The sequence below is a fragment of the Notolepis coatsorum genome (genome assembly GCF_963971535.1).
Source record: "Notolepis coatsorum genome assembly, chromosome: 18".
In the NCBI taxonomy this organism is placed as follows: domain Eukaryota; kingdom Metazoa; phylum Chordata; class Actinopteri; order Aulopiformes; family Paralepididae; genus Notolepis; species Notolepis coatsorum.
Genome location: NC_140182.1, coordinates 6,808,075 through 6,823,128, shown reverse-complemented (window position 1 = coordinate 6,823,128; position 15,054 = coordinate 6,808,075). Strand labels below are relative to the sequence as shown.

The 15,054-nt window shown below is 42.9% G+C and overlaps 1 protein-coding gene across 6 annotated transcripts in view; it reads right to left on the bottom strand.

Moving 5' to 3' along the window:
• Nucleotides 1-1,306: 1,306 nt before the first annotated feature.
• The window catches only part of LOC311244917 (uncharacterized protein), a 71,541-nt gene continuing 57,793 nt past the window's right edge, over nucleotides 1,307-15,054 (bottom strand). For 4 of the 6 annotated variants that reach the window (XR_014620722.1, XR_014620724.1, XR_014620725.1 and 1 more), the window contains 5 exons: nucleotides 14,873-15,043; nucleotides 11,893-12,045; nucleotides 6,276-6,470; nucleotides 2,662-2,700; nucleotides 1,307-2,499 (listed from right to left, as the gene is read on the bottom strand). Coding sequence is in view for 1 of the 6 variants with exons in the window: in XM_084334612.1 (XP_084190738.1) it covers nucleotides 2,691-2,700; nucleotides 11,893-12,045; nucleotides 14,873-15,043 (334 nt within the window). In the remaining 5 variants the exon portion in view is untranslated. The remainder of the gene's footprint in view (nucleotides 2,500-2,661; nucleotides 2,701-6,275; nucleotides 6,471-11,892; nucleotides 12,046-14,872; nucleotides 15,044-15,054) is intronic. The other 2 variants (XR_014620723.1, XM_084334612.1) reach the window with 2 other exon arrangements.

Here is a 15,054-nt window from a genome sequence, read left to right as displayed (position 1 = left end):
CCAAAAATCGATCCTTTTATTGATCCCACGCGTATACAGTAAAACACAGTAACCACGCTGTGCTGAGAGTCCAGCATGAAGCTGATCGGCACCAGTTACATGCGTGAGAAGTAAAATGTGGAGTCCGGGTTTTTTTCCCCTATGCATTTTCATTGAGTCCAATCCAAAAGGGTGAATTACCATCTGGGAGACGATAAGGGGTGATTTTTTCACATCTGAGCGCCTGGGGTGGCTGATTTACCAATGGTAGACTCGCTTGATGCAATATGAATTCAGATCGCTAATAAAAAAAAAACGAGAAAAAACTAATATTCGAATATTCTCGGTTTGGGCATTCAAAGTGTTAATATACTTTTTTGTTTTTTTCTTTTTAGCTCCGGGGCTAGGAGAAAAACATCCAGCCCAGCGCTAACAACGCCACTGATGTACATACTTACAAACTGTTTCGCCTGTTTTATACAGTAGCAACACTACTATCACCGACATCTAAGAAGCGAGATCCCCCCTTGAACGGCCCTTCTAAGGTTTCTCCCCTCCACGTTGCCTGTGGTGCTTTTTTCCTATTGCTAGGTTTTTAGTTCGTTTTTCCTTACCTTCGCGTGGGGTATGTCTTGGAGTGTTGCATTTATTTATTTTACATTTTCTTTTGGATTTCATGGTGTTTTTTATTTTGTTCTTGATTTATTGTGATGTTTCTTCTTGACTTGTTTAAAAAAGACGGGTCCGGCCCATGGGGACATTAACGTGTGTTGTCAGGCCTTACAAATACATTGGATTTTATTTGATTTGTCTGCAAATACCTGCATATAATCCCTTTTACATATCTTTATATACTATATCTGTACATATCCCGTACCTAGTCTTACTACACTGCTGGCTACTGTCCTGTTGTCTGCAGACCAAATGGTACATACATACGCTTGGCAATGGCTCATTAGGCACACCTTTACTGTATGTATCTGCAAGTATGATGGCTAACCATAATCAGAAGATTCTGACTACAGAATAAGGGGGAGCAATTACACTGATGATAATATTTAATGAAGACTCAGGAGACTTGTGTAAGAGAAAGTGTATTGTGTATTAGAAAAGAAAGATATAAGGCAAATCAGATATCCAACATGGCCATACAAAATTACACTTATATATCAACTCTAAAACAACCTTTTTTACACAATACCTGTGGTTCTCCTTAATTCAACAGGGGACAAGAGACATATATGACACTACCAAAGCACAAGAGACATGTGTTGTGGAATGGTTCGTGTGGACTGACACGAGGAGACGTCTTCCAATTTAACAGACTGGTACTTTATTTCGGAATAGGTAGTTAACAAGAGGTTGAAAGAAGATAGTTTATGGTTTACCAGTCGGTATGCCACAAGCAAGAAATTCACTCTGCCTTCTCATCTCATAGCACACAGGTAATATCTCTCCCAGACCCGCCCCGAAATGACAAACATGACGATTTCCAGTAAGCCCAATTTCCCAGAAACTCACCCCACATTCACAGGGGTCTCGGCGACCTTTATTGCCCCAGGTTTGTCTCGTCATGTTGACTGGTTGTCCTCCCTTATCATGTTTGTCTTTCCAGGGCAGGCAGGACAGGCAGAAGACCTTGGAACTTTGTCCTAACCCAGAATACACATTCCTTACTGTCATCTGATTTTAACCCCCTCGCACCATCCAAATATACACATTTTCCACTACATTCCCCCATTTGGGGCTATCCCTAGTCCCACCTAACCCATATAATCAAGAAAATGTAAATGTTTAACTAAACGAGAAACCTATAACTACATTCATTGGTACCCTAACGGACCAACAAAGGCTGATTACCGTCTTTACCAAAACACAAGCCGTTTCAAAATAAGAGTAATAAGTAATAATAATAAAATACCCCAGATTATAATCCTATCCTGACAGACAAGTCCCCCCGACCTTTACTGTTTATCAAATGAGCCACAGTTCCAGCCAAAACCGCAACTCTCATCAGGGAAAGGAGAAGTTGACCGTCAGAACTAAACATAGAACACCCTCCACCAATATGTTACCTTTAAAGATCAAATGATCTATTTAACATGTAAGAGGATGTTATTACATACATGTACATATGTGGGTGTGTATATGTTTGTATGTATGTGTGTGTGTGTTAGACATCAAAGAGGTCAGTGAAATCATTCTGACACAGAGACAATGAGGAGCCAGATGACCAGACACTAAACCCAGGATAGAGCTGTTCAGAGAAGCTGCAGTAGAAGGTGTGGAGGTGTGTCCATCTGTCAGAGGAGACTCTAGAAGGTGTGGAGGTGTGTCCGTCTGTCAGAGGAGACTCTAGAAGGTGTGGAGGTGTGTCCGTCTGTCAGAGGAGACTCTAGAAGGTGTGGAGGTGTGTCCGTCTGTCAGAGGAGACTCTAGAAGGTGTGGAGGTGTGTCCGTCTGTCAGAGGAGACTCTAGAAGGTGTGGAGGTGTGTCCGTCTGTCAGAGGAGACACAAATCTGGTGGAGACACACACACACCTCATTACTAGTTATCACCATACAAACACACACACATACACGCACACCTAAACACACACAGACACACACCTAAACACACACGCACACACACACACACACACACACACACACACACACACACACACACACACACTCACTCACGTTTCCTCGGTCCAGATTTAATCTTCAGCTTAGTCCAGACTGTAGAAACAAGAACAGATAGTAGCTAAGTTTCCATCCACTTGTCAGTTGAATTTAAAGCCAATTATTTGAAGTTTGCAAAAAACATTAATGTGAATTATGCCGGTGAAAGTGTGTTTCCATCCAACAAATTTGATGTGAATAGAAACCTGTGTGTAATGATGTCACATGCTGTAAAAACACACTTTTGCTAAAATATTGTTACATTGATTATATTTCCTACATTTTAAGCGTTTAATTTTTACACAAAATTAGCAAATAAACCACACGGTGCACACAAATGTTTGTCCAGTTAGCCAAATCACATATTAAAAGGAATCAAGTTTATCAAGAACTGGGTGGCTAGGTGGCGCAGTGGGCAAGGAGATGCTGGGTTCGAGCCCAGCTCTCGCCGTTGCTACCAGCTTGGCTGGTCGTTCATACTAATACAATTGGCAGTATTAGGGGGTGGGAAGCTGGTGGGTGGGGATCGGACGTTGTGGACAGCGACGCCTACAGGTCGGTTGGTGCGCCTGCGCAGTAGAATCAGGAAGCGACGAGGGCGGCGTGTCCCTCCCACGCAGACTCTCGCCGCTGAGAGACCGCGCTGTGCAGGTGAAAAGATGCGACGGCTGCCTCCTCATGTACCGGAGGGGACACGTGATGCAAGGCTTCGTCCACATTGCAGCCGGCTTGTGGGAGGCATGGCCAAACAGCATTCGAGACAGGGGAGGGTAGAATTGGACAATACAAAATTGGGGACGGGAGAAAAATAGAAAAATGGGGAGAAAAAGTAGAAAAAAAAATATAATAAAGTGTATCAAGAACTAATTCATATGGATTAATACAGAATATGCATAACATGAGATGCATAATGGAGATGTATAATGGGAGATGTATAACGGAGATGTATAACGTGAGATATATAACATGATATCTATAACAGGAGATGTATAACGGAGATGCATAATGGAGATGTATAACGGTAGATGTATAACGTGATATGTATAACAGGAGATATATAACGTCAGATATATAACAGGAGATATATAACAGAGATGCATAATGGAGATGTATAACGGGATATATATAACGGAGATGTATAACGTGAGATATATAACATGATATGTATAACAGAGATGTATAACAGGAGATATATAACGGAGATGCATAATGGAGATGTATAATGGGAGATGTATAACGGTAGATTTTGTATAATAGCCTTTGTTCGCCATCTCCTTCTCTAGTTGTTGGTTCTAATTCTAATATTTAAAGCAGAAACACATGGTGGATAACCTTTTTACTGATAAAGAGAAAATCCGGTAAGGTTGAGTGCAAAAACATTTTGCCGATATTCATGAAATTGTATGGAGATTTACTGTTTCCATCATACGTTTTTCATTCGATAACACTTTATTTGCATAAAAACATGTGGATGAAACTTAGTTAGTGATTGATCTATTATGTTATTGATCTGTTATTCTATTGATATATCATTTTATTGATGTTATTTTAATGATATATTAGTTTCATGTTATATCAATACTATATACAGTAATATACACTATATAAATATTATTTATACTGTTGTGAAGCACTTTGAACTGCAACCTCTGTATGAAAAGTGCTATACAAATAAAGTTATTATTATTATTATTATTATTTAAAGGGATATTTCAGTTTCGTAGAATTTGTCTGTTTATAATTGAGTAAATGTTCTTAGTTACTTTTCACCCTTGATAGGTAAGAACTATTACTCAAGTACTGTACTTAACCGCTTCCGCTTAACACATTGGTGGCCAGACTCCAGATTTCTCTGGTTAACTCACCAGCGGTTGAGTGCCAGACCCGAGATTTCTCGGGTTTTCATAGTTTTTTCTTTTATTCGATTTTCTTATTCATTACAGGTTCATGGACCTCTGTGTTACCATAGGAATCATTCTGAGATCCCCAAAGTGCAATACCCACCACATCCTGCTAGGTGGCAGTATCGCCCACACTTTGAAACCTTATTTCACACTGTGTGTTACATTGTATATGGTCCGGGCGGAGAATATAGACCAAGCCAAGTGAATCACTTCATCCGACCACTTCGAAACGCATCTAGCACATTCTATCCATAAGTTGTGCGAAATTATGTCCGGGACCAGATGGACATCAATACTGGAAATCGCGATCAGACAATTGGAATATTCTTTTTAATCAGCGTGTGTGGTGTTCAAAACGAATGCCGTTACTGGCGATCAAAGCATAAAAAAACGACCCCCCCCCCCTTTCATGAATTCATGATGAGACATAATACCTATTATATACCTTTGATTTGGAAATAGTAGCGTGTACAGGCGAGCAATGTGAGCACTTTTAGCTAAATTCACATATCGCTCCATAGCGCAATTACCAGAAATTAGCCAGGATCAGAAACTATCCAATATTCACCACGGTATAACACGCAAACGTATATGTAGCAACCTGGAAAATATGCCTATTATCCAGATGTGCTGACTGGCCTTTTATCTCCCCTTTGTGCACAAAGACATGTTGACTAGTTTCCATTGATATTCTCGCGAACAATGATGCGAGCTCCTCCTTCTTCTATCGCTGGAATATGGATTATGAACAGGATTACTGGACCATACTCTATCAGTCTTTTCCCTGTGTGACTAGTTGGCGACCAGCAGGGGGCGGTGGCAGGCAGAGAGTGTCGGAGAGAGATGGAAGGAAATATAGGGAAGCGGAAGAGGGGAGACGCTCTCTTCTGCTTGGGATGTTGCTGTGAACGGTCGCAGCTGCGACGGGAGGTGCATTGGAATAGCCCCGTTAAAGAACCCCCAGAGAGCCCTGCCGGAGCGAGCGACGGGTTATCATAGGAGTATCCATGATAGTGCGTGAGTAAGAGAGTCTGGAGCTAACGAGACTAACGTCTAACGTTATCGCGTTATAGTAGTTACTGTGTGCGGTATAGTAGTATGCTGTTAATGGCTCCCCTGCTAGCACCCGCGACGAGAGCGTTCGACGCCATCTTGCCACCCGGACGGTGGTGGTGCGGTGCGGCCGCCATTTTGGGTTGAGTACAATTGAGCATCAATGCTCCGGAGCTATAGAGAGGTATTATTCTTGCCGTATAATTAAAGCCTTTTGGAGGTATTATATAGGGTGAAGACCCAGACGTTGGCGATGAGTCAAACACATTGAAGTATATTATCCCTGATATTAACCCAGAGGTGGGTGTATAATATACGTGTTTATGAGGTATGGAGTTACCAACGGTACTATATTGGGACTTCAGTCCAATTGGTCACTAGTAGTAAATCATTGTAACTGACCAGTCTAAATAACATTAAAGAAATAGATGGGAGCTCTGTGTGCGTGTCTATCCATGAGCCGTTTAACAACTCTTTTGGTGTGGGTAACGTTAACATAATTAACCCCATCCTATTCCATCTTTCCCTTTTCATTGTAAGGTTTCTAGGGTCATTTACGGAGGGTACTGCTTGCGGGGGGAACCCAGGGTATTTATTTACAATTCAGTCACTAGGTGTGGGAGGGCTTAAGGAGCAATTGGGGGAAGTGGGAGCGTGTTGGGGAGTACTGCTCACCGCCCTGCTGCAGGGGAGGAAGACCAGAGTACCAGACCAGGTTGGTAAATTCCGGGCCCCATCCACTCACACTACCAGCCTCCAGTCGACGCTCCAGGCCCAAAGACGAGGGTGCAGTCAGACGGAGCTCTACTGTGTCCAGCTACCTTGTGACTGCCAGCAACCGTTCCCACGAAGCAGGGATAATCCACCCTGCTACATATACATGAAAGACTTATTATTTTTCACATGTTGAACAAGTGATAGTTACTGTCAAATAAGCCATAGTATTGTCTCCATAGCTATAATATAGAACAGGGGTGGCCAACCAGTCAGAGACTAAGAGCCACAAAAAGTACTACTGGTACCACAAAGAGCCACACCATATACCAGCGTTTCTCAACCTTTTTTTTCAGTCACGGCACACTTCATGTGTTTATAGGTCTCACCCTCTGGCCTCTGAAATGTCTTTTTTATTTGGGCCTCACAGGGTTAAAAGTACCCTGTGAGACCCACGGTTGCAAAATTACAAAATCACTTTTAGCCTTTTAAAAAAAGAATGTTTATTTAAAAAATGTTAAAGGGGAACTATTTTACTATTTCTTTCACTATTTGGGCACTTTTACACAATTCCTGTGAGTCTATGGAACACCTAGGTTTTTTTCAAAAAAAAAAAATGCTTTGTTTTGTATTTCTGTAGTACTCAAAAACCGCATTTTTCTACCTCAAGATCTTAAGTCGTTTTGAGGCTGGGGCCTGGGGCCAACTGCCACATCAACTGCCACATTATTATGCAGCTGAGAAATCTCTGACATCACAGATATAGATATACACATTTTCAGATGACTCAGTTCAGTGAGGGTGAATATTGTGAGAGGAGAATTGGAAGAATGCGCCAATATGAGAAAAAAAAAAAAAAAAAAAGTAAAAAAAAAAAGTACAAACAAAATTTAAACATTTAATAAAAAAAAAATTTATGGATGGAAGAGCCGCACATTGACGGGCAAAGAGCCGCATGCGGCTCGCGAGCCGCGGGTTGGCCACCCCTGATATAGAATATAGATATAGCCCTGCAAACACCGCGACGCACAGTGAAAATCCCTATCCTTTACAGCGGTGGCACACTGAGTACAAGGATGGCTAAAATGGCTGGCATCCAAAGTGTTAAGCCCGAGTGTTCTGGTACTGGAAAAATTAATATCACTCATAAATAGATCAATACAGTCCGTATTAATTAATGTTGTGTTTCTTTTTCAATTGTAGCCTATAGTAAAGACCCTAACTCTATCAAAACAGCAGTCAAAGTGTATATTTTCAGCACTACGTTTGTTTACCAATGATTTGAAGTGTTATTAGTAGGGCTGGGACTTTATCGCATTCATTGTGATTAATTAACTACAGAAAGAATTAAAAGTAAAGAAAATGTATGCATTTAATCGCATCATGATTTTTCTTTATTGTGTAAGAATGCTACCTTTCAAAGGAGACCAGACTCATGCATGTGCTATACGTATAAAGTATAATATATTGCAAATAACTTTTTTTCTTAGTCTGGTTTGTTCATACAGAATACTGAAAAAATAAGAGAAATTGAGATGAATCAAGAGTTTAATTTTTTTTCAATGGTCAACTGTTCTGGAATGTACTTGAAAGTACTGCGTTTTACTTTTCCTCGAAAGTGCTTGAGTTTACAAAAGGTCCTTTGCGCTATATATATATTATTCATAAAATTGCTGCACTTTGTTAAAAAATGCATTGATCTGTTGGTCTGTGTAGTAGCTAATACAGGATGTTGCTGCTTAAACGTATGTAAAATGTATATTCATTGATTCACTCGTATACCAAAATCCATTTGAATTGAAATTTTTAGCTTTTCGCATCAAATATTGATATGCGATTAAAATGTCATTAATTTAGATTAATTAACTATAAAGACTGGAATTAATTCAATTAACATTTTTAATCGAGTCCCACCACTATTCGCTAAATATGAGTTTATAAATATATCTGCGCATCCCGGCGGAAACTGGATGAATTAGACACGAGGAAGTAAGATGTCATGAAAGCGTTGTAGTCCTAAGAGAGAAGAGACCCAGGGCATCGACATTTGATAAAACTACACTACCCAGCTCACGCCAGCCTCTGTCAAAGCTGTTGAACATTTCTGACGTCATTGTGCGATTATATCTCACGGGTCGAACAAACCTGAACGTTATTGCCATAAAATAGAACTTAGTTTGTTTCTTTACCTTTCTGTGAACGTCTAGACAAAAAAAATGTCATTAAAAAAAACGTTACTTACAGTAGATTTCATTCATGGTCTTTGGTACTAAATCCAGATTGAACTCTGCATGCCATTGGAAAGTGGAGATTTGGCCCGATTAATAGATGGATGACTTGGCCATAATAAGGTCAATTATAGGCCTGATATTCTATATTCTATATTCAAATTGCATGTGTCTGGATCAGGCCATGTGAGCGGATCGGAGCATGAGCGGCGCGGGGCGCGGAGCGGGCGGTTTTGACGTGAGCGAGGAGTGGGTTTTAAAATGGGTCGGCGCGACGTCCGGAGCGAGAGTTCTCCTCCGCTCCAATCCACTCCAGGTCGCTCACAGTGGTTTAACTACACTGTTGATGTAATATACATGCAGTACAATGCCAAAGCAACAGATGGCGATGTACAAACATGAAGGCCATTTTCAACCAATGAGAAGGGTGAACCTGTGATATCCGGTTCAGGCTTTGTCACTGTAGAGACGCCCACACTCACTCCTGTTAGAAAACGTATCGACGCCATTGTTGTTGACGTTAGCTTACATGCTAACGTTAATGGCAGCGACCATAGCATTGTGGCTCGGCTAGCCTATCATCGCTTAATATAGCTAGTGAATGGATAAACAACGTTATTTAACATTGCAGAATGGGTACAATTACAATGCGGCTCAATACAAACAATTGTTAAGGGGCCCAGGGGGTGTAGACTGTTGTAGTTTGAGCTAATTTACACCATGCTCAAAAAAAAAAAAAAAAATCTGCCGAGCGATCTGGCGCGGGGCTCGATTCAAGGTGAGCGGGGAGCGAGCGGAGAGCGACTTGGGGGCGGGGTCAACATGATCGATTAGCGGAGCGGACCAAGCTTTAAAGAGCGAAGAGCGGATTTCTCGGCCGCGCCGATCCGCTCACGTGGCCTGGTCTGGATGGCAAAATGCTGTACTGTATCTACAAAACCCCTTGTAAATCATCTGCACTTCATTAATTTGCGTAGATATTTTGTACACGTGATCTCAAGAAGGTGCTGAATAAGTTCAGTGGATTTGTCACGTCTGGTCAATGTTAGCATGGTGTTATTCACTGTCAAAAATCTTTTAAAAATTATTTAAAAAAATTATATTCTCATTTGGTTCATTACAATTTACTCAAGCATAGTAAGGGACACACTATTTACCTGATAATATGGGGCGTAACAGGTTAAGTAACAAATACCAAGTACTTTTATTTGAATTTTTTGCTTTGCTACATTTTAAATATAAATTATATATTTTACTTCACAACATTTGAAAGTATATATGTTACTCTTACTTAACTACATTGATGTAAAAATGGTAACAGACATTTTGCCATTTATAAAAACTAAACATCCCAGTCTATGAGCAGGCTATTCTCAAACATCAGTCTATGAGTAGGCTATTCTCAACCCTCAGTCTATGAGTAATGAATTACAGTAGGCTGTTTTCAACCCTCAGTCTATGAGTAATGAATTACAGTGGCTGTTTTCAGTCCTCAGTCTATGAGTAATGAATTACAGTGGCTGTTTTCAGTCCTCAGTCTATGAGTAATGAATTATAGTAGGCTGTTTTCAATTCTCAGTCTATGAGTAATGCATTACAGCAGGCTATTCTCAAACCTCAGTCTATTACTCTGTCATCCCACGCACCGTCTGAGAACCCTCACGCTTGTCTAACTACTCTCCCTTTTTGATATTAAACACCCTTGAAACCTGTCCAGTTGTGCTTTCTCTCTGCACTAAAGTCTCACAGTCAAACCATAACAAAAGTATAAAGAGCAAAGTACTGCTCTGGGCTTTCTTATTATTCACTGTGCCTAAAACTAATACAAATTTAAGTAGACATACTTATTGCTGTTGTTCTGTAAAGTAATTCACAACTGTTCTGTAAAATAATAAAAAAACTGTAATTGTTCTATAATGTATCTTAGAACAGGGGAAGTAGGATTGCTGCCTGGCTGAGGGGCGTGTTGCGGCTCATGCGCATGCACAAGCTCGGCCAATCAGAGCGCAAAACGGCAACGCGGAAACCGAACAGCGTTGTAGAAGGCATACACGCATCCAGGATGTAGAGGCTGTATGTATCTTATCATCCTGGATCTAGAGGCTGTATGTATCTTATCATCCTGGATCTAGAGGCTGTATGTATCTTATCATCCTGGATCTAGAGGCTGTATGTATCTTATCATCCTGGATCTAGAGGCTGTATGTATCTTATTATCCTGGATCTAGAGGCTGTATGTATCTTATCATCCTGGATCTAGAGGCTGTATGTATCTTATCATCCTGGATCTAGAGGCTGTATGTATCTTATTATCCTGGATCTAGAGGCTGTATGTATCTTATCATCCTGGATCTAGAGGCTGTATGTATCTTATCATCCTGGATCTAGAGGCTGTATGTATCTTATTATCCTGTAGTTAGTGGCTGAATATAATGAGTCTCATTCATGAATGGATTTAGGTCTGCATTCTCTGGTCTGCATCCCCTTAACAATTGTGTGTATTGAGCCGTACTGCAATCTGTTAAGGTTTTCAGTCATTCATCCATATACAGTACTGCACGTGTGTGTGTGTGTGCGCGCGCGGGCGTGCTGCGGCAGGTGTACCACGGGCTGTACTATATATGATGCCAATACATTAATCTAATCTAATTTTGATGGGTCGCAAGACTCGCAAAGCGCTTCCGCCATTCCATTTTCACGCGGCTGCGTCATTATAAGGAGCTCTGGAGGTGTTGTTTTGTATGCAAATGACCTGAACAGGGACGCGCTTTCGCGTTTGAGACATGGTGCCATTCCCCAACGCAGATATCAGATCATATCACAGGTGCGAACGTTTGAGCCACTTAAGACATATTACCAGCACGTTGGGGACTCAGAGTGAACTTGTCATTGATTCTGTCTCAGTCGGTTCCAAGATAAGTCTTCCAAGAGAACTCTTTGGAAAATATTGGGGAATGAGACCCACTATTATTATGTAATTTCTCATTAGTTATTTCAATCTTAATTTATTGTTTTCCATTTTCATTGATTTAATTGAGAATTGAGGTACTCCTACATGCCACAAAAGCTAACCCTAACTTATTCATTTAGGTAAACCGTTCCAACTGTAGTTTGTTAGCTTGCCTGCTGACATGACTCAATAAAAGGTTAGATTCAGAATAAACTATTCATTATGACAATGTTGTTTTGCACTTGATTTGACCAGAGCAGTCTCCGCTCTGTGGAAATAACTTTTTATTCACCCTCCAATGATCGTTTTAAAGTTAGAAACCACACTGTTCAATGTTTTGGTCCAGAACTCCAGTACAACAGTACCTGGGTCAGACAAGAGATAACAACAGTTTACATACATGAGTTTGTCCAGTCCAACAGAGAGCAGCTTCACTCTTGAATCTCCTGGTTTATTGTGGCGCAGGTCCAGCTCTCTCAGGTGGGAGGGGTTGGAACCGAGAGCTGTGGCTAGAGCAGCACAGCCTTCCCTAGTAACAGAACATCCGGCCAGCCTGCAGAGAGTTCAGCATTATTAATACTATACATAAATATATTACAATTGAGCCATTTTGTTACTTTTTTATTTTGTAAAATGTGGCATGAATATTAAGTACATGAATATTAAGAAGGATTTATCAACAACCATAGAACGAGATGAGGTTGTGTGAATTATGAATTAATTACACCAGTGCACACAGTGAGGAAGCATTGTTTTCACTCCTGTCTGTGGTTCTGTCTGTGTGTCTGTCTGTACCAGCCATAGCTCCTACAGTTCTGATCCAGTTTGGGTGAAATGTCGCACATATACTGTAGGCCAACAATTCTCAAATATGAAATCAATATTAAGGGTAAACATAAACGCACAAGGGTGATGCTACACAAAGCCTCAGCTCTGGTAATCAGCTCTCTGGCAACAGTTTACAATATGGAAATGACAGAGTGACCTTGTAATTGTGAGGTTTTGTCCGCTGCTCACCTACTCGCTCTGTTCCTTTAAGCCTACTCGCTCTGTTCCTTTAAGCCTACTCGCTCTGTTCCTTTAGTTTTCTGTTAATCAATTGCATTCTCCTCACCTCACTAGCCCCCACCCTCGCGTTCGTTTGCTCTCAGCAGCCACACCCTTGGACTACCTGTCATTATGTGTTTGGTCTTGTGCCGAACACACACTTCTAGTTTCAAGTATCAATTACCTTCACGCACCTGAGGTGCATGCTAATTAGTTCCCCTGTGGGCTTTAAGTACCTCGCTCTCCCCTCAGTTCCTGTCGGGTCGTCCCATATCATTCCGTATCATATCTCTATCACCAAGACTCCTTCGGGAGGTTCTCTGTCTGTTATGCTGCTTTCATCTCCGGCGTGAGATGCACTCAAGCTTTGGCCACCTGTCGCCGTTTGCCTGGATGGAGACATTGTTACTACGCTCTCTAATCCTCTATGGGAGGTATTCCAGTGTTCCACTTCAGACCTCCGCGCAGCAGACGTCCAGACGCGCATCCAGACCTCCGCGCAGCAGACGCCCAGACGCGCATTCAGACCTCCGCGCAGCAGACGCCCAGACGCGCATCCAGACCTCCGCGCAGCAGACGCGCTCTTCACTCCAGACGCGCATCGCTTCCTAATACTCTACGGGAGGATGCGTCTCTCCGAGCCAGGCGCGCTCTTCCGCGCAGACGCGCATCCAGACCTCCGCGCAGCAGACGCGCTCTTCACTCCAGACGCGCATCGCTTCCTAATACTCTACGGGAGGATGCGTCTCTCCGAGCCGGCGCGCTCTTCCGCGCAGACGCGCTCTTCACTCCAGACGCGCATTCAGACGCACTCCAGATGCGTCCTCCGTACCGGCGCGTACTCCAAGCAGACGCGCACCCCTCAGACCTCCGCGCCAGATGCGCCCTCCGTACCGGCGCGTACTCCAAGCAGTCGCGCACCACTCAGACCTCCGCGCCAGATGCGCCCTTCGTACCGGCGCGTACTCCAAGCAGTCGCGCACCACTCAGACCTCCGCTTGGACATCCCGTTCCCCGTGGCGACGCGCTCGCCCCGTTTTGATCCTACTCTCTTTACGCACAGCGCCTGGGTGAGTTTTTATGACTGTCATTGATCCTATTCGTTTTTCGTGTGTTTATTGACACTGAAGATATCCTGCTTTTTGTCAGACAGTCACTCACCCAGCATCAGCTTTTTGGATTGTTCATTGGGATAATATTTGGCCTTAACATCGCTCACTGTGTGTATACACACCGAAGATATTATCATTTGGATTTGTATTTGGGACTTCGCTCACAGTGTTTATTTGCACCGAAGATTCTATCACGTGGATTTGTGTTTGGGACGTTACTCACAGTGTGTATATACACCGAAGATTCTGTCACTTGGATTACTCTGTTTTTGGGACAAGTCACCTCTCCTGTCACCTGCTCTGTTTCCCAACTGTACTCTGAGCTAACCCGCTCCCTCTCTCCCTCTCGGTCCCGTTTACCACCCTCGGAGATCTGCTGAGAGAGATCTGCAGAGCGGTTCTGACGTCCACCGTCTGCTTCCGCAGACGAACCATCCCGGGAGAAGCTGCAGAGCAGCAACATTCATTAATGCTTGTATCCCAGGCTTTGTCTGTTTTCTCTGTCCCAGTATGCAGCTCCAGCCCTCGCCCTGTTCCAAGGCCTTACCCTGTTTTCTCTGTCCCAGTATGCAGCTCCAGCCCTCGCCCTGTTCCAAGGCCTTACCCTGTTTTCTCTGTCCCAGTATGCAGCTCCAGCCCTCGCCCTGTTCCAAGGCCTTACCCTGTTTTCTCTAGTCCTTCCTGTCCTCCCTCTCCCCAGCCCGCCTCCGCGGGCCTCTGTCCCTGTTTCCCCACTCTAGTCCTCCTAGTCCTCCCTGTCCCCAGCCCGCCTCCGCGGGCCTCTGTCCCTGTTACCCCTCTCTAGTCCTCCTAGTCCTCCCTGTCCAGTCCTCCTAGTCCTCCCTGTTTCCTGCCTTGTCCCTTGCCCCGGCCCTGTTCCGTTAGCCTTCCCTTAGCCTTCCCCTTAGCCAGCTCGCCTCTTAAAGGCACTGTACCTTTTCCCATTCTTGTTATCCAGTATTTTTTGTTCTCCCTTAAAGGGACAGTGCCGTTTTCTGTGTGTTTCAATAAATGCCCAGTTCTTGGCTTACTCTCATACCTGTCTTGTGTTGTGCGATTGGGGTCGGTTACAAACCATAACAGTAATGTAGTTGATACACCTATAAGCTTTGGGTTTACAAATCACTTCATTTCATATACAAATATACATTTATTTTCTTTTTACAATTCTACATGTTGTTACATTTCTTTGAGTAAAATGTGTCTCAATATAATACTGACTCGAGAGTCTCCAGTTTACAGTGTGGACTCTTCAGTCCAACAGAGAGCAGCTTCACTCCTGAATCCTGCAGGTCGTTGGAACTCAGGTGCAGCTCTCTCAGACTGGAGGAGGTAGAGCTGAGAACTGAGGCCAGAGCTTCACAGCTCTCTGAGAGGTAACAGTCCTCCAGCCTGAATGAAGA